This window comes from Chelonoidis abingdonii, chromosome 17 (assembly GCF_003597395.2).
Source record: "Chelonoidis abingdonii isolate Lonesome George chromosome 17, CheloAbing_2.0, whole genome shotgun sequence".
Classification (NCBI taxonomy): Eukaryota; Metazoa; Chordata; order Testudines; family Testudinidae; genus Chelonoidis; species Chelonoidis abingdonii.
This window is the reverse complement of record NC_133785.1, coordinates 21,887,260-21,914,884: the sequence shown is the minus strand read 5'-3', so window position 1 is coordinate 21,914,884 and position 27,625 is coordinate 21,887,260. Positions and strand designations below refer to the sequence as shown.

General features: G+C 37.9%; 2 protein-coding genes across 13 annotated transcripts in view; both read right to left on the bottom strand.

Moving 5' to 3' along the window:
- Window positions 1-1,256: 1,256 nt before the first annotated feature.
- On the bottom strand, window positions 1,257-3,989 carry MRPS25 (mitochondrial ribosomal protein S25). Its single transcript, XM_075073218.1, has 4 exons — window positions 3,748-3,989; window positions 3,358-3,464; window positions 2,408-2,495; window positions 1,257-1,674 (listed from the first exon to the last, which is right to left on the bottom strand). Exons 1-4 carry the CDS (start codon window positions 3,879-3,881, stop codon window positions 1,479-1,481), a joined length of 525 nt encoding a protein of 174 aa, XP_074929319.1. The 5' UTR covers window positions 3,882-3,989; the 3' UTR covers window positions 1,257-1,478.
- A 6,915-nt stretch (window positions 3,990-10,904) lies between these two features.
- Window positions 10,905-27,625, bottom strand: part of NR2C2 (nuclear receptor subfamily 2 group C member 2) — a 63,440-nt gene continuing 46,719 nt past the window's right edge. For 7 of the 12 annotated variants that reach the window (XM_032784272.2, XM_032784274.2, XM_075073193.1 and 4 more), the window contains 3 exons: window positions 26,008-26,145; window positions 23,695-23,800; window positions 10,905-22,109 (listed from right to left, as the gene is read on the bottom strand). In XM_032784272.2, the coding sequence (XP_032640163.1) occupies window positions 21,935-22,109; window positions 23,695-23,800; window positions 26,008-26,145 (419 nt within the window). In that variant the 3' untranslated portion in view covers window positions 10,905-21,934. Of the gene's footprint in view, window positions 22,110-23,694; window positions 23,801-26,007; window positions 26,146-27,625 lie in introns of those variants that run through there. The other 5 variants (XM_075073197.1, XM_075073196.1, XM_075073198.1 and 2 more) reach the window with 2 other exon arrangements.

Below are 27,625 nucleotides of genomic sequence, written 5' to 3'. Positions count from 1 at the left end.
TTCCAGACTAAACCTATTTTTTTCAATCTTCCCTTCTAGGTCATGGTTTCTAGACCTTTCATCATTTTTATTGCTCTTCCCTGGACTCTCTCCAGTTGGTCCACATCTTTCCTGAAATGTGGTGTCCAGAACTGGACCCCATACTTCAGTTGAGGCCTAATCAGCACAGAGTAGAGCAGAAGAACTGATTGTTCCTTCCTAAGTGGAATACTTTGCATTTGTCCTTACTGAATTTCATCTTATTTACTTCAGACCATTTCTCCAGTTTGACCAGATCATTTTGAATTTTAATCCTATCCTCCAAAGTGCTTCCAACCTCTCCCAGCTTGGTATCGTCCACAAACTTTGTAAGTTTACTCTCTATGCCATTATCTAAATCATTAATGAAGATATTGAACAGAATCGATCCCTGCAGGACCCCACTCATTATACCTTTCCAGCATGACTGAACCACTGATAACTACTCTCTGGGAATGATTTTCCAGCCAGTTATGCACCCACCTTATAGTAGCTCCAGCTCGGTTGTATTTCTCTAGTTTGTTTATGAGAAGGTCATGCAAGACATATCAAAAGCCTTACTAAAGGCAAAATATACTACATCTACTGTTTCGCCCCCAACCACAAGGCTTGTTACCCTGTCAAAGAAAGCTGTCAGGTTGGTTTGACACTATTTGTTCTTGACAAATCCATGCTTTTATCACCTTATCTTCTAGGTGTTTGCAAACTGATCGCTTAATTATTTGCTCCATTATCTTTCCAGGTACAGAGGTTAAACTGACTGGTCTGTAATTCCCCAGGTTGACCTTATTTCCCTTTTTATAGATGGGTGCTACATTTGACCTTTTCCAATCTTCTGGAATGTCTCCTGTCTTCCACATGTTGAACCTTCTCTTTCACCAGCATCCTGTGCTCCCTTCTCCCATTACATGTACGCTCCATCTCATGCCATCAATTCACTTCTCCCCTCAAAGTGAATTACAAGAGCTGGCTTCTTTTGGTTCCGCTTCTTTGTGGAACTATTACCAGGGACAAGTAGATGTTTATAAGGTTATAGTCCCATTTTACAGTTGGGGAATTTGAGGCAGCACTATTGGGGCATGTCACCCTTAAGTTAAGTGCCTACTCAGGAGTATAGTTCTTTGATTAAAGGCAGATGAACCTGACACAGGGCACTCCCTCTTATATAAGCAACTCAGCATACAAGGCTGAGAAGAAGCTTTGCTGGACAGGAGAACTTACCGAAAAATAGAATAAGCTGAAGTTTTAAAAAGATTTATTTAAAAATATTTTCTTCTACTTGTCTGAGTAACCAACATTAATGGGTCCAACTATATCTACAAAAAGACCTCTTGTGAATCAAGGTCTTTCATTTAATAACACACCAAAAAACTGGTCCATGTCGGGAGAGGCTATGAAGCACCTTGTATCCTATGTCTGTCTGCACTTTGAATGTCAGCAGAATTGCCTGATCTGTTAAATCAGGATGTGACTTTTTCTTTCATGGCAGCTTTATATTTGCCAGTCATCTCTTTAGGCAGCGGTACTAGACCAGGGCAGGGAATCTGGCCTTCAATTTCACACATACATTTACGCAGGTGATGATATTTTTTGGATCCAAAGGTTGCAGGATGAGCGAGCTGCTTTTTCTCTTGCTCCTCTTTTTGTAGTGTTTCCCTGGAAGAGAAAAAACAATTAGCTGTTAAGAAGGCTGTATTTCTTCCTCTCTTCTACCTGCACCCCCCCCCCCCCCCTAAAAAGAATGGTGGTGCATTTTTTTTTCATACACCAAAATTTCAAAGGGCAGCATCTCACATAGTAATGGCTGCTAGCAGCCAAACAATCTTTCCAGGACTGACTTGTAGAAATAATTCCCATTGACTTAGCTTGGAGCAGCTTTACTTTGTCAATAGCACATTTTGCTCAGCCACAGGGGGGAGATCAGGTCCCCTTTCTTCTAAACCAGTGGTACATCAACTCATCTACATATTTGCGTAGTTTTACAACAGGCTACATAAAAAGCACTAGCAAAATGAGTACAAATATTTCATAGATGATTTCAGTATATAGTATACAGAGCAGTATAAACAAAAGTACCATATTAATATTCCAATTGATTTTATAATATGGTTAAAAATGAGAGTCAGCATTTTTCAGTAATAGCGTGCTGTGACACTTCTCTATTTTTATGTCTGATTTTGTAAGTTTGTGAGGTGAAACTTGGGGGTACACAAGACAAACCAGACACTTGAAAGGGGCACAGTAGTCAGGAAAGGTTGAGAACCACTGTTCTAAACCTCCTGGTTTAAGAGGCCCTGTCCACTTTCAACCCATCAGCCAATGCTGTGACATTACAATTCTATCAGAAATGAGACAATGACTTCTCAGGTTGTGAAGTATGTTTACTTACTCGCTTCTACCCAAGATTTTTTTAACGTGCTCCACTATGTCTTTGTTGCTTTTATCTTCCACATCAACCAAGACTTGCTCACCGCTGTCTGTAGAGGACAGAGGTACAGAATAGGTATCAACAGGTGACTACTCAGAGGTGTCTACCATTTTGCATTAGACAGAGTAAATATCTGAAGGTGTAAAGCACCAGTAAGACCGTCCCAAGCAGCACAATGTGCTACCTGTTCCTTGGTCAGTAACCTCACTTTTGTATGCAGCTCTCAAGGGTACAAGCTAAACCGTAAAAGGTGTCTTGGGGTGAGTGTTAGCAGGTAAAACTCAGTTCGTTGTAAACATTATTCCTTTTTACAGATAGGGCAGAGCTAGGAACAGAACCAAGGTCCTCCAAATCCCAATCTAATGCACTATCCATTAGGCCACACTGCCTCCCTATAAATGGATCTCATGACCAGAAAGCCATGTGGGAAGCCACAGCCCTAATCCATCAATCCCACCTATTCTTATGGGCTTGTAAAAGAGAGCCACTAGATGGCTTTACAGATGCAGCGTATGGACGATGGGAGGTCCTTATTAAGATTACCCTTGTAGTAAACTGTTACTATTCTGCAGAACAAACCCCTACAGCTTAAAATAGTGACACTGAAGTGCAGTGAACAGGAAACACCATAGAGCTTCTTTTAAATATCAGCACAAGGGGTGAGCCAGCAATACTGTCAGAGCATCCACTAGTTGTATAAGGTGCGTCAGGTCTTTGCTCTCTCGGCCCTTTTAAAGGGTGAGGCTGCAGTTACCCTACCATAAGAAGTCCTTGGCAGTGGCACCCCCTGAGAATCACAGTCCGTATAAGGCAGCTAGGGCACCCAGTAGCTTGTGGGAAAGGAGAATCTGCTCTGTCAATTTGGGGGGCAGGGGAAGGGGTGCCCAGCACTCCAAGATAAAGGCACTTACCTAAATAGAACCTGAGAAAGGGCGAAGGGGTCATGTTCTTAAACAGCATGATCTGGACCCAGGGGTTTTTGTACTGGATCTGAGGGATGCTGAAAAACACAAATTTCCTAGGGGGGGAAAGAGCCAGAGTCTCTCTTAGCGAGCAAGTCAGTGTAAACGCACACAGCCCTTCTGAGGCCAGCAGCAACACCTGCCCCCCCGCACAGCCAGTGCAATGCACAGCCAGGGCGCGGTGCCCCAAGGATGGGGGAACGGGGGGTGGGGGGGTGGCCTTTAGCTCTGAAACCCCCTGGGCTGCATTCACCTGGTCCCCACCCCAGGGCCGGCGGCGGGCTACCCAAGCCTCCTCTCCCCGGAGCGGGGTGGCGAGGTCCCCGCCGCTGCACTCACCTGGCCCCCTCGCTCAGCTCCCCCTTGGTGTTGTAGTTCACAGTCATCACCTTCACCGCGCTCTTGAAGACGATCTCCCCCTGCGCCAGGTACTGCAGGGTCCTGCGGATGGGGAACCGGCCCTTCATCGGCATGGCTGCAGCTGGCAGGGGGCTCCCTCGGGCACAGCACGTACGCGGCAGGCCCGGACCTCAGCCCAGCAGCGCCCAACGCCCGGGGTAAATGAAGCTGCAGGGCCCGGCGGGAAGGGAGAGGAAACACGTGCTCTCCGCCCCTGTCGCAGAGCGCTACGGGAGACGTAGTTTGGCTGCCCCAGGCTGGGGAAGCGTAGCTAGGCGATTTGCAGGTGCAATGGTAGGAAGAGGAACAGCGTGTGTGAGAGAGAAGGGAAATAATGCGGGGACCGGGAGATAGGGAGGGAGGAAGAATAAAAGAATTGGGGGGATGGTGGGTAGAAAAGGGGCAGCCCTAGGAGAAGGCTGCCGTCTGAATCTCCTCCCTGGCTCTCCTATGCATCTGTTTGCTTAATGTGGTGACCGGATAGTCCTGCTTAACTGTTTGCTGTGGGATTGATTCAGCTCCCTGTTCGTATTAATATCACCTTTCATCAGTATTGCTCAGGTCACCAAGTGGGGCTCCATTGAATTAACCCCAGGAGGAAATTGAGTTGGTGGCCTTAAAAATACTGAAAAAAACATTATCCAGCCTGGTACTTGGGCAGCAGAGTTCCCCAGCTGCTGGAGTGAAGAGTTTCCATGAGACTTCAGCTTTGTTTCTTCCTTTTGTTTTTTCCCTTTTTTTAAAGTAAGCGTTTAGTCCTCTTGGGTGTGAATAAAAGCTTGAAAATGAAATTTGTGCATCTAAGTGCTCAGAAATTAGAAGGCAAATAAAGAGCCTAAAATTTATGATTTTGTGAAAGCTGGCTACCCCCACCCCCTTAATAGATTACAAGCGGCCAGTGGGGGGGGGGGAGGGGGTAAGTACTGCTCATAAACACAGTAGCCTAAATTTTTGCACTATCTCTTTTCCTCTGCCTCAAGGCAAAAAAATCCTGCTCCAAACCAGTCAGTACTACCCAAATAACAAAAACATAAAATTTTACACTTACCAATCAAGTATTAACACGCAAGGGTCTTTGTCTAAATGTGTATAAAAAGTTTGTAAAATTTGTGTAAGACAAAGTCTTTTGTACCAAGGTACAGGCTCTCCTTATTCTGCAAAATAAAGCATTTTCCTTATCCCTGTCAGGCTGTTAATTGGCTCTCAGCTAGGCAGACCCGATATTTTGGTAACAGTTTCTGGCACCCGAGATGGGACTCTCCTAGCTTGAACATTGGACTCCGGGTGGCTGTGGCGAACTAGGAGCGGCGCCACTGGGGTGCTTAACCCCTCTTCCTCACTTCTCCGTGGCCCCTGGGGTTTGTGCTCCGATAAGGTGAGCCCTAATAAAATAAAAAAATACTATCTGATTCTGGTTAAAGGCGGGCCTCTTATCTGGTTATCTGGTTCTGGTGCACTATCTAGTTCTGGTTCTGTCCTGTTTAACCAGTTACTGTTGTTTTTCTGCTCTGTATACATTTGGGCGTTAAAAGTGTGGGCGGAACTGAACCTCTCGTTCGTAATTCCTCGGAGTGGAAGCCATGCGTGCAAAAAAGCTCTAAGGTCAAATTAAAATCCTTCTGTCCTGTCCCCTGTAGTAGTCAGTGTAATAAAAGTAAAAAAACCTAAATTAAACTGTAATTCCCTCTGTTCTCTGTGTAATTCTCTTTTCTGTTTGAGTGTCAGCAAACAAATGGGTGGGTGTCTAAATAAACCCTCTAAGGGATTTAAATTATATGTTAAGTAATTGTCTTTACCTGGTGTTCAAAAAAAAATATTAAAAAAAAATTAAATAGTTAAACGCCAATGGGCCATGTGTTTTTGTCCAGGTGCCAAGCTCCACAAAAAAGAACTCAGGTAGTCTTGTGAGTAGGAATGTTTAAAAAAAAAAAAACAGAAGGGGTAAGGGCTAGTTGAGAAGCCCACCCTCCTAGCTAAACTGGTAGTAAAACAAGTTGGTGCCTAAAAAAAAACCGGTTCAGCAAAAAAAACAAAATCAAGCCCAGACGGGCAGGCAACAGACAGAGAGATTAAAAAACAAATTAAAACATTTTAAAAATGTAATTAAAAAAAAGTAAATAAATGTAAACATAAAAATTTCAAATACTCAAAACAATACTTAAAATAGTAATTTAAGTTAATAAAAGTAGCTGTTAAAAACAAGTAATTTAAAAAAAAGTAAAAAATTAACTCTGTAGTTGCTAAAAAAACAGCAGTTAAACTTTGTAAAAACGCTAAAAAAAATTCTTGGTGTCTTTAAAATGTTTGTAAATAAATTCAGGCAAAAAAGTCATTAAATTGCAATCATTTAGCTATAAATAATTTAATTAAATTAGCTAAAAAATGTATACAGTGCTATGTAATTAAAATTTTATTAGGCTCTAAAGGGCACTGTAAGTAGTAATGTTTTCTTTCAGTGTTTAAAAGCAAAAGTTAAAAGTAAAAAGCAATCAAAATTGTAGTAAAGTTAATTATGTCCCTTTTAAGGTAAGAATCTTTAAGCTATAAATAGCTTTAAATCCAAAAGCAAGCCATAAAGCATCTGTATTAATGCAAATTATCTAACTAATAAAGTAAAAGCCACTAAAACCTAAACTGCCTATAAAACAAATACAAAAAAATATAAGGTAATTCCTCTGTTTTGCCTAACGTCAACAAGGGTATTTGTATATTTTAAGCAATAATTAACTGCCCCAAAGGGGTAAATCTCTGTTTTTTTGTCTTTCAAATAATTAAAAAAAACTAATGCTAGCTAAACAGCATTCAACGTACCATGCATTTACTGGCACAATAAAAATTATGTTTTGTGTTCTATGTTCTGTCTTATGGTGTTTGTCTTGTGGCTAAAATATTTGTGTTTAATATTTTCATAAAATGGTCTGGTTTAAAATCAGGCCAAAAAGTTAAATTAAAATGCAAATACTTGTTTTGTTTAACTTAAAATACAAGATGTTTAAATAAATCTAAGAAATATAATATACTAAAGTCTAATACATTTCCTTAAATAAAAAAAAAATACTTCATTGGCCAAATCTTTTAATTAAAAAAAATTGTTATTAAAATTTGCATACCAACAGTCTTTAAAAGCAAAAACATAAAAAGTTAACCTACTCCCCATATTGTACATAAAATCTTTCTGGCTACCTCACATTTCTAGTCAAAAATTAAATTAAAGAAACTCCTCAAAGTAGGTGTGCTTGTTCTAGCTTGTTGCTCCAAAGCTCTGTAATAAAGTTTTTTTAGTAAAAAAATATATATAGCATACATTAAATAATAAAACTAATGTACTGTATAATAGCAATATTTTGTATTCATTATTAAAAAAATGTATAAATAAAAAAAAGTTTCCTTTATAAGTTAAAAAAAGCCAAAAAAAAATAAACTAACTAAAAAAAAAATATAGCTAGCAAGCTCAGGCTAAAAATAAAACACTAACTTCATTCAAAAACACTGCTCATGGCTAAAACTTGGCTAACAACCAAAAAAAGAGGGGGCATAAATGTGCCCAAACAGCTATAAAATCTGCAAAACACTGCTAAGCACTAATAAAATGTGTTAGGTTTCTTTTCTCACAGGTAAAAAAGCGCTACCCAAAGACCCTAGCAGCCCTGCCACTCCTTAAAACCAAAAAACTAAATCTATGTAAAAATCCACCAACAAAAGCCTGCTCTGGCTCCACGCTAAAAAAGCCCTTATTAAATCCTGCTAACTACCAACACCGCTGTAAGGTGCCAAAAACTAACTGCCTGTACCCATAATTCTCACGGCAAAAAAACCCCTCCACCTCAAAAAAATTCTCCTACTAATAATTAGCCATTTCTCCTTCTAGCTCCACTGTGCCTTCTAAACAGCAGGGGAAAAGTACAAAGTAAAGTGCTAGTAACCTCTCCCTTGTCCACTAACAAATCTACTGTGCCTTTAAATTTTTCTAAAAAAATTAAAACCATTACAGGGTAATGTGCTGGTAACCTCTCCCCTGTAAAATGCTAAACCATAACTGTTTCAAAAAAAAAAACAACAACAACACTCACTCCACTAACATTGCCAAAGTCCAGGAATTCCTAACTAAAAAAAACATTAAAAACTAATCCTAGTAAAAAACCAAAAAATTATACACTAGCAAAAAAAATTTGTAAAACCCATGCTTAAAAATGTAGTACTAAAAGAGAAACTGCTGAGCTTCAGTTCATCTGCAAATTTGACACCATCAGCTCAGGATTAAACAAAGACTGTGAATGGATTGCCAACTACAAAACCAGTTTCTCCTCCCTTGGTTTTCACACCTCAACTGCTAGAACAGGGCCTCATCCTCCCTGATTGAACTAACCTCATTATCTCTAGCTTGCTTGCATATATATACCTGCCCCTGGAAATTTCCACTACATGCATCTGATGAAGTGGGTATTCACCCACGAAAGCTCATGCTCCAAAACGTCTGTTAGTCTATAAGGTGCCACAGGATTCTTTGCTGCTATTAAAGAATATGTTGACTCAGAATTTGTAAGGAGGACATAGATACCATAGTATGAAAGCCAACATAGGCAGAAGTGACAGGAGTTAAAGAGAAGGGAATTTGGAGAGAAGGGAGTCGAAGAGGGCACTAGGTATATGGATCAAGAGGAAAGTGAGGTTGCTGTTCAGTTTGAAAAAAATGTCAGTTTTTGCTGTTTTCTATCATTCACTTGTGTGTCCCCTTCATAATAATGTCCTATTGATGCAAATTGGATTTTGAATACATGCAAGAGTCCAGATTTTGCATTTAATTTCTCCCTTGCATTCATATGGCCACAAAAGGCTCAAAGGCAGCTTGTTGAATTTGTTCTTTTTTGAAATATCTGACACTTATTTTTGTTAGTGGCAAAACATACACCTCTGTCGAATACGAAGAATGAATTTTGTGCTCATAAAAGTGAGGGACCAATTTATACCTGCAAGCCCAAGAAAAATCTTGGAGTCTTTGTGGATAGTTCTCTGAAAACATCTGCTCAATGTGCAGCAGCAGTCAAAAAGCTAACACAATATTAGGAATCATTAACAAAGGGATAGGTAATAAGACAGAAAATATCATAATGCCACTATCTGAATCCATGGTACAGCAACACCTTGACTACTGCATGCATTTCTGGTTGTCCCATCTCAAAAAAAGATACATTAGAATTGGAAAAAGTACAGAGAAGGGCAACAAAAATGATTGGGGTATAGAACAGCTTCCATACAAGGAGAGATTAAAAAGACTGGAACTATTCATCTTAGAAAAAGAGACAATTAAGAAGGGATATGGTAGAGGTCTATAAAATCATGAATGATAGGGAGAAGGTGAGTAAGGAAGTGTCATTTACCCCTCCACATAAGACAAGAACCAGTGCTCACCCAATGAAATTAATAGGCAGCAGGTTTAAAACAAACAAAAGGAAGTAATTCTTCATACAACTCATTACCGGGGGATGTTGTGACAGCCAAAAGAATTAGATAATTGCATGGAAGATAGGTCCATCAATGGCTATTAGCCAGTATGGTAAGGGATGCTAGCTCATGCTCTGAGTGTCTCTAAACCTTCAACTGCCAGAAGCTGGGAGTATATGACAGGGATCACTTGATAACTGCCCTGTTCTATTTATTCCCTCTGCAGCATCTGGCATTGGCCACTGTGTGAAGACATGATACTGGGCTAGGTAGACCATTGGTCTGACCCAGAATGCCAATTCTTATGTTCCTAAGGTTAAATATAACTCTCAATAAATAATCTCGTATGCTTTCAGCTGGGAACTCTGAGAAGCCACAGAAAGATGAATATCTTTAGTGTCAAATTTTGCTCAACTTGTTCATAGGCATGAGTAAGGTGAGGATTTGGACCTTTTTATTAGACTAGTTTAAATGACCACTCCAAAAGGATACTTTTATCCAATGGGGAGAAACTATCAATTGTTTCTTTCTGAAGACAGGCATGACGCTGGTAAGATAAGTGCCAGCCTGGCCAAGGCCATAAGTGTTAGCTTAGAACAGACAAACCCATAGCTAGAAACCAGACCAGCTCACCTGTGTGTTAGTTTTGTTCAAAACAGGTATTAGTCTTATAAGAATATATTTAGTGTTTAGACTATACAAAATGTTTCTAAGTTGCCGCATCCATTAATCTTACTTGTAATGTCTGTATTCCATGCTACAAATAAATATAAAAGTTTGTTTTATAATTGTAAAAATGTCCGCTCTGAACTTATGAATTCAGATGAGAAGAGTGGCTTCCCTCACCGATCCAGGAGGACTATCAAAATATAAGTGGGCCATTGTAGGACAAAAACTTCGTTGATTGTCCCATCCACCCCTGGAGAAGTATGTGTAGAAGGCATCATCTCATTGGTGTGAATGCTGGAAGAGGAAAAGAATAATAGCTAACATGAAGGTTTTTCATCACTTTGCTGTTTGGACTCTCACAAGGGCTGGAGCTAAGAAACAAAAAGGAGAGACTCCCAGGGCTGACCCGGATTAAATCCTAAAAGGACATTCAATACTGACAGATAACTACATCTCTGTCAGCTTTCAAATCATAGACAAACTCATTTGTGCATATATGCTGCCTTGCTTTAACCTGTAAATAACTCTCTGATTTCTTTCAACTAGTTAATAAACCTTTAGCTAGTTTATTGCAGGGTGTGGTTACAGGCATTGTCTTTGGTGTGAGATGTAAGGCACAAATTGAACTGGGATAAGTGACTGGTCTCTTGGGACTGGAAGCAACCTGAATATTTTGTGATTTTTTGGTGTAAGTGACCACTGAGTAGCAAGATAGACTAGAGAGCCTAAGGGGACTGTCTGTGACTCTCTGATAAGACTGTTGCAGTGATCTAGGAGCTCACATTTATTACTAGGTTGGTGAAATCTAATTATAAAACATACCAGCACTTTGGAGTGTCTGCCCTAAGGTTATCACTCACGGTTGTGAGCCACTCCTGATAGTGTGACAACAGGGAAGCAGGTAAAACTGAAATTTTGGCATGGATGTGAAATGATCACCTGTGATTCAAGAAAAAAATAAAGCATTTATAAAAATCAAAGATACATTTAGGTTTGTAATTCACTTTAATAGTATAAACCTCATTTCGGTAGTAGTATTAAGCCACAACAATATAATGCCACATTTAAACAGCATTTAATAAAATGCATAAGCTAATTCATGCACTGCAATACTCTATATACAAACACAACAATGCAAATTTCTCTTCATGACTGAAGACACTTATTAGATATAAAATTCAGATTAAAAAACTCATGCTATTATTTTTAAATGCCATCACATATACAAAGCTAATTTCACAAAGAAGCTGTGGGAAAGCAACAGCTTTAACAGGTTTTAAACCTGAAATTAATGTAATGGCATAAACAACAGTCTTCTAAACAATGAAGAAGAGAGGGTTACAAAAAATATCCCAAGGAACTATCCTTTTGTAACAGATGGGGTATTTTTGTAAGAGCTCATAGCTCATAGGTATACCAAATACATACAATTATAAAATGAAAAATGTGCAATTTTTCAGTTATAAAAGTGTTTGAACACTGGCTTACAATATATTTTAAAGAACAGATGGATTATAGGAAAAAATTCCAGACCTTGAACTTAATTTCGTGGATGATAAAAAACCAAATATGCTCTATAAATAACATACTTTTCTAAAGCATAGCCCCACCTCTAACTTGAAAAATATTATTTCCCCTTTTTAAAATCTACATTGTAAAACAAACTCTTTAAATGGATCTGTACTTGCTTAGCAGTAATAGATGTTTCTAGGAACAGATTTTTATGTGCAATGAGCCAATTACTGAGAGGTGCAGAGCACCTGCAATGGGAATTGAAGCTGCTCAGCGCTTCACAGAATTTGGCTGTCTCTGAACACTACAGGAAGCTGATTTCACATCTTGTAGTTCCTGCAAGATAGTACATAACATATTTCATTTACATTTATATTTAAGCACATTTTGTCTTTCAAACGAGAAAAAATTCAAACTTGTGAGTTCCATAACCCTTCAGCCTTAGAATATGGGCATTATTTTTTGAATTCACAGTTTAATTATTATTCTTTGAAATGGCTGCAATGCTGATCAACACCCCAATCTATTTCTTAATCTTAAAATATTTTATTGAAATAAAAAAGCATTTAAAGACATTAAGGTTGCCATTCTTTTTGCAACAGAAAAGCAAGAATATTCAAACATGATTGTCATGACACCAAAGGAAGGGCCAACTTAGGCAAGAAATTCTCCCATTGATTTAAATGGGCATTTTACATGCAGAAGGCCTCAAAAATTGGGCTTGAGATGTTAAAAAGATGGATGTTTAACAAAGTCAATATCTGAAACAAAGTCTACATATGTTTATTAAACAGTATGGCAAAAAGGAACACATTCTTAGTATTCTTCACAGCAAAGACTTTACATCCAAGGCCCTGATCCCGCAAAAGCTTACGCATGTGAGGCGTTCCCCTTGACTTCAGATGGCAATGGGAGTTGTGCTCAAAGATTTGGGCCCAGGATATGTACAAATTTATTCTAAGGGAGAATATTTTAACCACTTAAGTTACTGAAAGGTCTTTAGATCTTGTTAATTTTCCTTTCAGCTAACTTGGATTTACATAAAAAGTCTTGTGCAAAAATAATTACATTAACCTCAGAACAAAATGAATTTCAGAAATTCTTTGTGATAGAGTTCAGTGCCTCTCATGTCTTTATCAGTAATAATAGTTCACTTTTCTGAGCATTTAATTTCCATAACTGGATGTTACTTGCATAGCTAACTGAAGTTGTTTTATTTTTTAAACTATTGAAGAAAACATTAAAAACTGAATCTCATATGGACAATTTTGTTCTCTTACCTATCTCTGACTGATCATTTTTTCAGTCTGGTTTCCACTGATCTCTGTTTTTATAGAAATAGAGCATGTGAGGGGACTGTTTCAGCACACTCCTCTCAGCCCTTCTGCAATAGAAACAAGGAATACAGTGTAGAGGAATGTAGTCTAATTCGGGGGCTTACTCTAATTTAAATTTCCATATAATCGGATAATTTAGCATACTGATTATTAAAAAAATTGACATTTTACACCCCAAAGATGGGAGGCATTGTCAATGCAGAGGAGGATCGGAATATTGTACAGGAAGATCCAGATGACCTGGAGGACTGGAGTGACAGAAATGGGATGAAATTCAATAATACAAAATGCAATGTCATGTACTTAGGGATGACTAATGATAAGAATTTCTGCAACAAGCTAAGAGCTCAACAGTTGTAAGCGACAGAGGAAGTGTAAGACATGAGTGTGTGGGCTGATCACAGGATGACTATGAGCCACCAATGTGATATTGCTGTGCAAAAGGCAAATGCAATCCTAGGATGTATCAGGCGAAGCATTTCCAGTAGAAATAGAGATGTATTTATGCTATTGTACAAGGCACTGATAAGGTCTCCTTTGGAATATTGTGTACAATTCTGGTCACCCAGTTAAAAAATGATTAATTATAATTTCAAACTGGTACAGAGAAGAGCTACTAGGATGATCAGAGGAATGGAGGGCCTCTCTTATGAGAAAACACTGGAAAAGCATGGCCTGTTTAGTCTGGCAAAAATAATGTTGAGAGGGGATATGATTACTTCCCATAAATACATTAAGGCAGTTAATACTGGCAGGGGAGCGGGCGGTGAAGACCTATTTAAGCTCATGAACAATGTTGGCACTAGAAAAAATTGATATAAACTGGCCCTGAACAAATTCGGGCTAGAAATTAGAAGAAAGTTTCTAACCATCAGTGGGGTGAGGCTCTGGAACATCCTTCCAATATGAGTTGGGGGGCAAACAACTGAATTGGTTTTAAGAGAGAACTGGACAAATTGTTGAGTGCAAGGTTCAGGGTTGCTTCTGATGGTAGGAAGCAGGACTCAGTAGCCCTGGAGCTCATTTCCAGTTTATGTCTCATGTTTCTAAAATCTCATGCTTCAGGATTTCAGTTACCCACCTGCAGAGACCAGGAGGGGATTCCCTCCCACAATGTATTCTGGGTGGCTTTTTTAATGTCTTTCCTCTGAAGCATCTGGGATGCCCATGGCTGGAGATGGACATTGGGCAGGGTGGGTCAGGGCTCTGAGGAGGCACTGATCTGTCTCAGGTGCTCGGGGCCTAATTGATTGCCATATGTGGGATCAGGAAGGAATTTCCCCCCAGGACAGACTGGCAGTGACCTCTGGGTTCCTTTGCCTCCTTCTGTGGCATGCAGATGCACATCGCTTGCCAGGATTATCTGGCTATATCTCACTAAATCATTTCTCTGCCACTGCAGGGGCCTCAGGCACTTGTGCACCTTACTCCCTCCTATTCTTTGCCTATGGTACACAATAGTTTAGTTTTCTGTGGGCTGTAATACTTTGGTCTAATTTCGGTTGTTAGATTTAGTGTACGGGTGCTGGGTGATGTTGTTGGCCTGTGGAGGTCAGACTAGATGATCTGGTGATCTCTTCTGGCCTTAAACTGTATGACATGACTGTTATGGTCTCGTTGAAGATTTTAGAAATGACATTTATTGCACCATGCATTGCATTCTGTCTTTTACTTTATTCTGTGGGGTACAGTTCAAAGATATATGGCAGCCTTTCTTCTAATTAGCCACTAATGGAGACTTAAAGAAATCACTTTAAAACTTTACAAATAGACCTCTCTCAGAGGGCTAGAAAAAGCCCCTCTGTGTCTATCAAGAATATAGGGGAATATTTACTATTTTTATTTTATGTTTTCCCTTGGGAATTGTAGATTCTACTAACTTTCAGTTGGATGGCTCCTACCAGCCATCAGAAAAGGCTGAGAAAATAACGTGAAAACCTCAAATGACAGATTTTTTTAAAAAGCGCTGAGGACAAAGTGTCAAATTCAGCCTTGGTTTAGAAACAGGTAGAACTCTACTGAAGTTAAGGAGATGATCCTGCTTATGGCAGGGGCAAGTCTGGACCAAGAAACTAAAATTAGGAAGGCCCTGACTAGCAACCCAATCATAAACTTTCTTTTAACATATAAAAATGTATGAATACATGGCTACATATATGTACATATACAAACACGCTTTATATACACTGTACATAATATATTACACAGAGCTAGATATGAATACATTCAAACACACATACATACAGTTATGTACATATGCATTAGCTACACGAATGAGCTCTATTACTAAACATGCAGAAATACACAGTGGTAGAAGGCACAAAGAAATATTTTTAAAAAACTATATTACAAAAATTGGGGGAGGAAAAGCATGAACTTAAAGATCACAGTAATCCATTTTCAAAGCCCTCACATAACCCAAATAGTAAGTTAGACATTGGGAAATATGGAACACTGTGATATATTGACATGGGTATTTTCTATGATAAATACAGTACAGGTTTCACAATAAATAGGGAGCCCTACAATAAAGAAATTATAGGCAATAGTGCTTTCCAATTCCAATATATTTGACTTTTTAAAAATTTTGTATGTGTATTCCATTTTAACTTCCATCTTCATTAAGGCTAACATTTTAAATGTTTACAAAATAATTTCACATTTAATACTGATAACCATTAAGGTGGGTTTATATCACACAGGCTAAAAAGGGGATCAGGGCATCCTTAGTAAAATAAATAAATAAATAAATAAATGTAGCCTTATTTCTAAGGGGCTTGACAGTCCTATAAAAGACACCTTTCAATTGACACAGCAATTTCAGAATTAAAGGGGGAATGTCAAACACATTTTTTAAATAGTTTTTGATTTTTCACTCCTCGATCTTTATCAGGCCCTCTTGCAAATTTGAAAGTAACATTTCTATTATTACTCAGTTTATCTTTCTGTATCTGGTAACTCTGACCTTCTCCCTCCCCCGTTTTGTATGAAGTAGAAGCCAACATAGCTTCTTTTCTTGGCTCTATCTGTGTACAAAGATGTATTGTGACTGCAGATGTTCTCTGCTACTATCATAGTAAGTCTATGCTTACACAGGGAGTCAACCATGATAGCTGCAGTGCTGCTGCTATCAGGTGGGTCTGGTGCACTCCTGGAACTAAATTCAGAGATGTACCTGAGGCTACTTGTTGCTTTTCTTCTCATCTCTCTGCGTTTTCAGGGGTAAGAGAGGAGGAAGGAAAAACAAACCCACACACCCTTTTTTAAATTTCCAGATAAGGATTGAAAGAGAAAAATGTCAAATCAAATTAAGGAAAATAAAACAAAATTAAAAAGAAAATCCTTTACCTATAGGGAGATTTGGACCTGCAAATAGTTGCTGATAAATCTGCATTTTAAGGCTTGGGGCAGTATTGTTATGGCATGTATTTAGCTGTCTTCCTATGTATGGGCAGACATCCCACAATACCAGCAGTGAGCAGCTGAGGCCATTATTGGAACTATGATATCTGTTAATTTCTTGTTTATGTCAGTGGTGCCTTAAATGTAATTGAGAATAGCAGTGATGTCAGCACAGTTCTGAGAATCTAGTGTGTTAAAAGGTTTGCTTGAAGCGTGTGTGTACACATACCAATGCTAACTCCTGAATTGTCTGATATGGATTGGGTGCCTCATCCCTTTTGCTACTGCAGAAGGGCTTTTCTGATCTCCACTTGCTATAGGTGACTCTTTAGACAGACAGGCCCCCCTCTTCCTGGCTGAAATCCATTCACAGGGGGATTGTCAGTCAGTTCTTTAAGCTAGGTAATGCTTTTAAAATTCTTCCCTGATTAAAAATGTCAGTCAGTCACGGAAAGATCCTAATTACCACTCCTTCCCATATAGAGGCTGAGGTGGGAGAATATTCTGAAAATGTTCAGTGTGTCCTAACATCATTTCAACAACCCCATTCGATACACCTGACAATGAAAAGGGTGCAGTTTTCAGCATTACACAACCTCAACCAAAGAAAAAACATCTCATAATAAGGACATGCTAGGGATTGGTTAGCCCCTTGTGCAGCTTAGGACCCTTATGGGTTTTGCAACATTGGGAAATCATCAGAGCAAAGGGGTGCTCTGGCCAAGCCTCCTCCTACCCCAATATACCCCAGAACACATCCAGTGCCAAAGGCTTCTATGGGGCGGCAGAGCAAACCCAGCTTGATTCCTGGCGCAGAATCTGCCTTGAGCCAATGCTATTCATTAGCGGACTTTATGCCTGCCCTACAGTCCATTTGTGTCAGGAATTACAGTGCAAGGGGGCTGTAGGTCAATGATGAGTCTTGCCAAAAATGTGACTACACAGCCAGCCAAAACTTCCATTGGCCAGCAGTCAGTTTTCTGCTGCATGGGGCCTTTATAATCTAAACATTGTCTACATTCTAACAGTTTTAAGATGAGTCAAAATCTGGATCTGTGTGTCCCATCTAAAGATTTGGACTCTGATTCTCCTTTCCCTTCCACCAGTTTTACATCAGAGTAACACCATTGGCTTCCAAGGGTGATTTCTAATTTACAAATAGTGGAAGTGAAAGGAAAATAATCTAATCTTAATCCTGCTTGCAGTTTGACAAATCAGTGTGATTAAGGAGAATTACTTTCATTTAGATTTTTAAAATATGCCTGTTTGTTTTAGGTTTTTTAGGTGCATATACAGTAAAAACAATTATAAATCTTATAAAAATAGCCCAAATGTTGTGTACCTAAATTAACCCTTAATAACTGTCAATAACCATTCCTTAATACCCACATACGAACTCCAAACTCACATCTTTCTTGAAAGAATGGGAAAACAGGCCTCACATCATACCCTGATAGTCAACAGACTTGGGAGTTATCACTTATTGCATTCCAAACAATTTCAGCCAACACAGAATTTCAGTTTTTGTATGAACTAAATCTTACTGCTATATACGGATGGTTAAGCTTGATTCACCATGACACTTCTATACTCTTTTAAAAGTAGCACAATGAGATTTCAGCAGGTTTGGAAGAAGGGTTAATTCTGAGGCACTAGCAGGAACTTTACTTGGATGCAAGGTTTTCTAGAATTACTATCAGGCTATGGTACTTTGGCTCCTCATTTTGTCAGGTCAAATCTGGCCACACAATTAGGTTTGTAAAAATAAGTTTTTACCAAGTTTAAGACCGACACAAATATTTCCAATAATTCTGTTGTTATTTCAAAAGAAAAACAAACAAAAATATTCCTAATCTATATTTACAATACAGAAGTGCAGTCTTGTGCTCAGAGAGGAGAAACTTAAAGCGAAACTGACTAGAAACCAAAGTGAACCAGACTAGTCTATTCTCGTTGTCCAATCCTTAAGAAATAGAGAGAGTACACAAACAAGCCAATAAATGGCAGAAAATAATCTACACCTGCAATACGCTTTCAGTTTTAAGAATCACACGCATTATTAGTAACATAGGCAAGGAAATTACTGTTTGAACATATGGGATCAGGTCCTATGTGGCAGCCTAACTGTGAAGAGTGTTGGTCAGTGGTGTGCAAAGATGACGGAAAGCCTACCTTTGCACTCCTATGATCTTGGGAGCTGCTGTGTGCAGGCCATTCCCCCTGTGCTATGTTGAAACAGCACGTGAGTTGCAATGGCCACAAGGAACTGAAAAGACAGCCAATGATTAGCATAATGCAGGAGCAACTTGGTCATGATCCATTTTCCCCAGCCATGCCTTTTTCCCTTGCTATCCCAGCCACAGGCAGCTGGAATGGCACAAAAACCCCTAAATCAGCTGCATCCCTCTGGTAGATCAGCCTTATATTAGGATGGTCCTTCTGGAGCCAGTTAAGATGGCTCCACAGCTAGATGACCTCAGTGGTTTGGTGCAAAAAAGCCATACCACAGTGGAGTTTGGCCCATAATTTTAAATAGGACAATAATATTTTAAGTGCCTCTTTTACAGCATCTCCCTCTCTCCAGCATACCAATTCATTGGCTCAGTGTTAATGGTAGCTCTTGAGCAGCATGTGAAAAAGAAGCATGAAGCTTATTATCCACACCTATCCTATTATCTATAACTTGTATTCAAATAACTGAGACCCTGAATATCTCCTAAACTGTGGGATCCACCATCTGCTGTCCAAATTTCTACCATCTAAACTGATTGTGTTAAAATCAAAACAACATATGATTATAGAAAATTTTCTTTTTTATTAATGACATGGGGGCTACATTAGCTCGGCTCTGACAAACCATGTCAATGATGCTACATGAACAGAGTCTTCAAAGTTTAAAGGTGGTAATTTGAGAGTTTTAAAATAAAAGTGTAATTATGGAATTGCTTCACTCTATCCATTAAGTACATTTACACTTTAAAAAAATAAATCCTAAGTATGGGCTCGACTGCAATACCCATATTCACACTCAGTAGCATTTTACTCTACCTAAAGTCTTCCTGAAGTCCATGAAACTACGTGCAGAATAAGGGACGAACAGTATAGTCCTATGTTTGTAGGATGCATTCTATACATGTTAACAGAGCTGTGCAAAAATTCATCATTTTTGATTTATGAAATTTTATGCATAAATGTTAGCAGTTTCATGTGATTTTACTTCAGAGCTTAGTTTTATGTGGGTTTCCTTTTTCAAAATGGCTGTTTTCACAACGAAAAAACAAACAATTTTTTGCATATTTTCAACAGCAAAGCCATTTTTACTCAAGCCTGGGCTCATCTTTACCAGCAAATGAGACCCTTTACTTGAGAAATGTACATGTCCAACAACATTTTTCATGAAAACGGTCTCAAGTTTATAATAAAATTTGGAAAAATGTTGACTTCCAGTGGTTTACTATACTTTTTGTTTATAAATATTTCTCACTCCTCTAAAATGCTTATTTGACTGTTTTAATTAATTTTACTATACAAGTGATTAAATATCGCCTGCTAATCTTTTGCCATTATCTACCCCCCCAAAAAACCAGTTCAATGTGCACTCTATATTTTTAAATAAACAAGCAAACAGTAAACCTTTAACATTCACTTTTGCACAAAAATGGCCATAACTTTTCTTTGAAACTCTGTTTCCAAGGCAAGTACCTTGTATATTAAAATTCAGGCCACAACTAATTTCGAAGGCCAAGTAGTAAACCATGAAAACACGGGTTTTATATCAGAAGTGCTGACACAACCCTATAACTAATGACACTATAATATAATGGCTAAGGCTTAGGTCTGCATTCCAGCTGGCCTAAGGACGTTCAAAATATAGGGCCTCTTGTCGCTTTTAAAGAAATGACAAACTTAATTTACTATAATAAAAGCCTAGGAAGCTGTTGCAGTATTGCAGATGTCTGCCTTTACATTGTACTCTGTCTATACCTCTGTTCTTGAGAACCAAGATTTCTGAACTTTATAAAGATGGAGATTCTATTTAAGTTTAATGTACCTAGGAGCTAAAATTACATAGTCTTACTTATCAGAATGAGTATTACAAAAGAGAGCCTTACAATAAGGGTGAATTGTACCAAGACAGGACTTACTAATACATTAGCAAGGAGTTGCTCAAAATCCTTTGGCTATAGTTCAGACCCTTTAGAGACAAAAACCTACCCTGCTGGAATGTTTCTAAATCAATACCAATACCAGAAACAAAAAAGTGCTGAATTCATTATTTATATTTTTATCACACACAAGTAGAAAATGACACTGCCATGTAAATTCATTAAAGTAATTAATGAATGTATGTGATAAGCAAGAATCAGCTGACAAAATGCTTTTTTATGAATTTTGATTGTTTAAAATATTCAGTGTTAATATTAATAAATTATACTAAAATAAATGCAATATTATCAGGAACAGGTGAATCCTATAAAACAACTTGATAGGTTACTACCCAAGATAAAAACAAAGATTGTTAGTATTCTAACTCCAAACAATCATCATTAACAGTAACTGCGCATGAATGAATATAAAAAACCCAGCTGACACTCCAGTTTACAACTGGGTCAGAACGGGGTAGGGAGCACTGCAACGACAGGATACTCAGTCCCTGGGAAAGGAAGAGAATCTCATATTCTGCACTTATCCCTTAGCTGACAGCAGCATTATGGGCTCTAACGAAGTCACAATCACCCCCTTTGAATCCTAGGATGGTGAGGGTCATTTAGGGCTGCAGACAGAAGGAATGAATTTGGAAATATAAAAAGTATACACAGAGCCTAGGAGTGCATGACTTTATCTGAAAGGATTGCATCCCCGCCAGTTAATGACTGCTTTCCCCCACAACCAAAAGTCATCCTGTTGGAATAACATCTATCATGACTGTGTAAACATCTATGCCAGGCTGGAATTGAAACTTTCAGGAATCTGAAATCATTATTACTATGGCAAGAAATTGGTATTCTGCCTTCCAATTTGGGCAATTTCTGTAGCATTTATTAATGCTGCTAATTATACTATAGTTATTATGATTATGTCAAATAAACCTCATTTTCACTAATTTAGCAGAGTTCAGTGCTAACAGTGTAGAAATTTGCTTTAAATTTCCACTTTACCATTAAATGCATAACATTATTAATAGCAATTTTTTGTAGTATAAATGATTGTCTCCTATAGCCTTCACAGAAATTACTAGCATTTTGACCAAAAACACATGCAATTTTCCATTTGCCCTGCTCATAAGTAAAATGTTGATGACATTATCGCTTTGACAAGAAGTGCTTAGAAAGTGCTATCATCATTATACCCTGGTAATTATTAGATATTAATTCCAAGGAAAAATTTAAATATATACATACTGTTCTTCTTTTAGCAATTTTTAATACTAATCTTTGACATTATAAAACTCTATTTTTGCCCATTGATAATTTCTAAATACAAAGCATGTTAAAAGTATGTTCAGTAATCTACAGCCTTTTAAATGAAAGGCATCAAAACACTCCTTGGGGCAGAAAAGGGTTCTAGTTGGAGGTGTTTTAATAGCCTTTTATACTTTGTCACTGGAAATAAATAGTCAAGAAGCAGTCTGGTAGGAAACAGGTAACATGTTGGTAATATTTGTACATACCAAAATGTCATTTTTTTTCCAACTTATTTCTCTTAATTGTGTAGTTACTTATTTAACTAAAATTACTTTGATCCATCAAGATGAATTGTTCCGACTATGCAGACGTGCCAGTTATTTGACCATTATACTCTGCTGTTTCCATTTTGAGGATGTATGGGATTATGCTGTCAATCGGAACATTTCCTATGAGGCCCGTAAAAAAAAGTTCCTCTGTAATACAAGAGCTCATCAGTCTAAGTGCTGGCAGGCGAACTAGAATCCGGGCTAACCTGGAAAAGAAGTTCAGGAGATTATGAAAAGGTATAATGCAAATAAATCTAAACTACTGTGCTGCTAAAGAGCTGGGCCTGCTTTTATTATTAAAGAAACTCATGAGTGAGAAGAAAGGCAATTTATGTTAATTTAGCTTTTCTGAAAAGAATGTCTATGCTTATTCTTCCACTTTGCAAATTAAATGAAAAATGCGCAGTTCTTTAAGTCTACTGTCTTTGAAATTCCCAGTGTTTTATAGCTAAGGACAATGTCTCATACTGAGTAATGAGGACATTTTCACATTTTTAAGAGCAAAATGCTTAATTAGTTTAAATAATCTATATGGCATCACTCTCAGCTGCCTAGCAACTTGTTAATGAAAAACCAGATAGCAAGAGAGGCATGAGTATGTATAAAAAAGGAAGCAGAAATATCTGAAAAGAAAGGGGAATTTTGACGGGTCTGTTGCTCCCTCTTATGCTAGTCCCAAACCCCATGTTTTGTTAATGTGTACAGACAGTGACTAAAATATACAGAAGCTAACTTTACACCACCACTCACATTTTAAAAGCAGTTTTACTCTACAGTAATTCTGTAGCATATCTACCCTGTTTAAATAGCAGGATCACATGACAAAAAAAATCAAAATAAATTAGTTCCTTGATGAAATTATTTAAAGTATATAACAGCAGAGCCCTCTAGTAATAAAACGAGAGACCTATTGATGGTTCATGGCTAGCTGTGGAAAACATTCTGTGTAGAACCAATTCTGCTAACACAGGTACATTTGTAAAGGGACTGAAGTCTGGAATCCCTTTTTGTAGCCATAAATTTGAATACTTTCCTCTACCTGATTTATGCCTGCAGTCAATTATTTAGAAGTGCAAGTATTCTGAATTCACCCACAAGTGAACAGGAGGGTGCCAACTACCCTCACAAAAATGGAGGCCAGTCTTTGGGAAATTTGGCCCTTTATGAATTTCCCTTCCCTCATTCTTTTATTAAGAAGTATCACTGCATGGGAGCAGATTTTTATTTTTCAGTGGCACAATTCACTTCACAGGGATAAAGCCAAAGTAATTAGGAAACAAAGGACATGCTGTGCAACTAACATTTCAGACAACTGTCCTTGGAAATTAAAAAATGGAGGGAAAAAACAAAAACATAGGTAGGTACAATTTCTTCTAATTACAAGCTTAAGGGGCTTAGTTACTATTCCCCATATAAATCTTGGTTTTCATGTTGGTAGTTTGCAGATGCATGAAATTTCCCATACATAATCTGTTAAACTTTAAAAGGACAGGAATTGGTTCAGCCCTTTTATTGTCTCAGACTATTTGGCTCTTCTAACTTAAAAATAATAACCTCTTCCAACACTCCTTCCCACATACCCACACCAGTCTCTATAAAATTAAAAAAATTGCAGTCAGTCAATCCTTCTCCTTGCCCTGTTTAAACTAAACTTGTCTGCTTTTATAAATGTGCAAATGAGGGCCTCAATCTTTTATCTGAGTCCCCACAAAACTAAATTTAACAACATTCTTATGTCTTTATGCTGCAACCATTGCTCACGGAATTATTCAGGGTATCAAAAATAAATACCTATAAGTATCTTCCGGGTAGGTTTTTTGGACATAGTCTTGCAACTCCATCTGTGCCTTCTCTTGGAATTTTTCTATTTGGCTTGAACTTGTCAGACCAGGGTGATCTAAAGAGAGAAAACATTTCCAAATGTCTATGGTTTCACCATAAAATAAGACATGAGTACTTACAAAGAATCTTCCACTTAATTTCATTCAACTCTTCCTCTTGGGTACCACGGTTGATATGATAGTTGCAGTAAGAAGTACCTCATTAAATCTCAATAAATCATTCTGAGATTATGTACATTATTTTCAAAGACATTAGTATATATGTTATTAAATGAATTATTGTAAATTAATGTATTAGACACAATGCATAATGTTATCATTTATGTACACATGATTAATTAATATGATTTTATTATGAGTTGTGTGTAATATGAACAGACATTGCTCATTAATATATAGGCTGATGTTGTAATTGTACTTTCTACTCACTGTTGGTCCTGTAATATGTGTATTTGGCTAAAATTTCATTCCTGGCTTTAGAATTAGTGCATTCACTTTTCCTTCTGCAGCTGTCTGTGCCCACAGAACTGGAAGCACATAAATTCTGAGTGCACACCTGCTATCAATGGGTCCAGTCAGGCTACAGAGTGGACAGCTTTTGCGGGCATGATCATTTGTTTCTCCTCCTTCTCATTGCAAATGGGTTTCCCCCTGTTGTTTGAACTCACTAGGCAGAGTAATCAATTTCTTGCTTTCAAGATTTTGACTTCCAAACCTCCACTGGTTTGTGTTGTCACAATTCCAGATGCTTTCAGCTCCTCACTGAGCAGTCAAATGATCAGAAGGGCAAAAAATGCCATATGTGTGGCTATGCAAAAACTTCTTCAGTGATAGGCTCATGGGGCCACAAGTGTCATGTTCCTTCTTGCTCTCTCTTAAAAAGGACTAGAGCAGGCCTATGCCTGGAATCTTTCTCCTCCCAGATCAGCTAGAAGCATCTCTTACAGTGTGGCCTAGTGGACAGAGACTGAACTAGGACTCAAGAGACCTGAGTTCTATTTCTGCTCTGCCAACAGCCTGTTGGGTGACCTTGGGCAAGTCACTTCACTTGCCTGTGCCGCAATTTCCACATCTGTAAAATGGGGATAATGAAACTTACCTCCTTGTAAAGAACTTTGAGATCAGATCATGAAAAGCTCATAGAGAAGAGCTAAGTATTACTACAACTACAGAAAAACCCAAGGCACAGTCTGTGAGAAATTCCCTAAAGCAACAGGCCAAGACTGTAAATTAATCTAATTAAAACAAGATTTATTAAGAGTACATAGAGAAAATATTAAAGCAAAAGAAAAGGCTTGCATGACATCCCTACTCTGAATACTTTGTAAAACTCAGTGAGGTAGTTAGAATTAGTTACAGTGGAAATAAAAGTAAACACTCTACATTCCTAAGAGAGAGCTTCCTTCTCACTCAGCCTGTCAGCACTTCTTATCTACCCTTTCAATGTCCCGGGAACGTTTAACTTCCCTTTCCCTGCCTGATCATAACTTTGTACTTTGATATGCCTATGGATACCCGACAAAGGTGTCCTCTCTGAGGAAATCCTCAGATCTCATAAACAATGTCCATTGTATATTTTTTAGTTATCAGCTCTTATGCTCATTGTCTTTATTAATAAATTGGTAGGGTGAGGGATATTGTGTTTATTGGAGGATGTATCTAAACCATAGTAGACTTTCAACTCACATTATAGCCAGAGGATATATTTCCCCATACCATTCTTACCATTAATTATATTCCATATTAAACGAAATGTGACAAATTCCCAGTCATCTGTCACACATGCCTACTCCCAATCCTGACATGACCCATCCACAGAGGAGGGATTGGAAACTGATAGCACAGCTTTATGCAACTCAGGGATCCCCTTACACAACATAATCCCCAGCTGCACTATTAGAGCAGCTTTCAGGGTTTGTGCTGTCAGAGTATCACAAAGCAGCTTGGGAAAGGGCTGGGGGACTGAGAATCTGGCCTTGAAATATATGTAAGTATGTATAAAATATGTGGAATTTCTAGAGTCTTAAATCAATTACATCTGGTGCCCCAAAAGTTATTTTTTAAAAGGGGTTATTGATGCTAAAGTCTTATGGTGCTGTGAGATTATTTTATGAACAACTCAGTAGAAAAGTCTCTTCGTCACTGGATATTTGGTTCTCTTTAAAATCTCCTGGTGCCAAAAGATTAATATTTTGTAAGTTCAGCATCTGAACTGCAGTTAGAAACACAGGAAGATCATTATAATGGTTGCCAAATGCCTTACCAGGGCTAAAGAGGACTATAGCTTTAAGGTATGCATATTCATATCCATCAATATCAAGCTTGGCCATGCTGTTACAGAACTCCTGAAGTTTCCAGATGTGTTCCATGACTTGCTTTATTCTGTCTCCGGAAAGCTTATCTACAAACAGACATTACACACTCTCTTAAGAGAGTTCAAATACATTTGAAAAATTAACGAAACCAACACCCATCCCCTTTATAGGAATAGATCAAATGAAATTTTAAACCTTCTGAATTGTATTATAAACTTTTTTTAACCATATAAAAATATATTGTGCATGAATTAATACTCATGGAAGTGAGGACTGAGGATCTAATAAACTGGAGTCAGGCCCAGTACTGGCAAACATAATGCAATATTTTTCCACAAAGATCTGCCAATATATCTAAACCCTAACCAGCAACACCCATGTTATTCCAGTGATGGGCCTCTCCTGAGCAGAATGTGCTGAATGGTGCTATAAATTAAACTGGGGCTCTGAGGAGGTGGACAAAAGTGAGAGATTAGGTGCAGACTATCGAATTACCTTATTGTAACTTGTGACCCAATCGGGAGTCAGTCTGGCTGTCCAGAAGTGAAAGGCTAATGCAATATGACCATGCCACCTTTTTCGATATCTGTTCCTTTAGAACTAAACTGTTTGTTCACTGTAGTATGTACCCTTTCCCCCTCTTGTGGAGTACAATTAACTCTGTAACATAGGCTGATCCCTCAGCCTTTCATATTACCATGTCCTTTGTTTTGGCTTCATCTCCTTTCTGTTTAAAAATGTTTAAAAGTGCTACTCCAATTATGAATTTTTTGAAGTTCCATAGTTTTAGTTGAGCCCTAAGAGGAGATATATGAGGGGCACTTTGTTTCAGGAAGCATTAGCTAAAAAGGGAAGAAAAGACTCCTACTTTGATAAGAAAATGAGAAACAGTTTTCCTTTTCCTCCTCCCCTGGCTGCATATTTGAAGACCAGTCAAAGAAATATGACAGATAGAAACATGAGATTATATTAAGACAGCTATCTGGACACATGATTTCCATTAATTAACTTCATCAAATTAAGTCAGATCAAGAAACCTACCACGTATCAAACTTTTCAGAAGAAAAAATACAAATTAAAATAACGTTACTCCACGTATGACTTCTAATACTTATATTTCATATAATTATAACTTAAGTATTATTATCATCATCTGTACTGCTAATGGCTGCATAGATTTGCTTAGCCCTGTGTGTCCTAAAATGGATTTTTTATGTAATTTAGGATTACTGTATATATTTTATGCAACCACAATAAAAAAATTGAAAAGAAAAACCTAGACATTTTTACATAATGTCTTGAAAACGAGAATGAAAATATAATAAAATTTGTAAGATAGATAAACTTTGATTCTTGTACTGTGATTATTCAGGGTGATGCAGGTGCTATCACATTTTTATTTTTTAAATGTATGGAAAACAATAGTGGAAAAGTACACAGGGAAAACAGCTGGAATTCTAGACTTTCCCAGAATGGTTACAATACCCATAATCTTCCTAGATAAATTTCTAGTGTTTTGTCTTCACCATTTTAAAATAATAGTAAAAAACTTAACTTGATATCCTT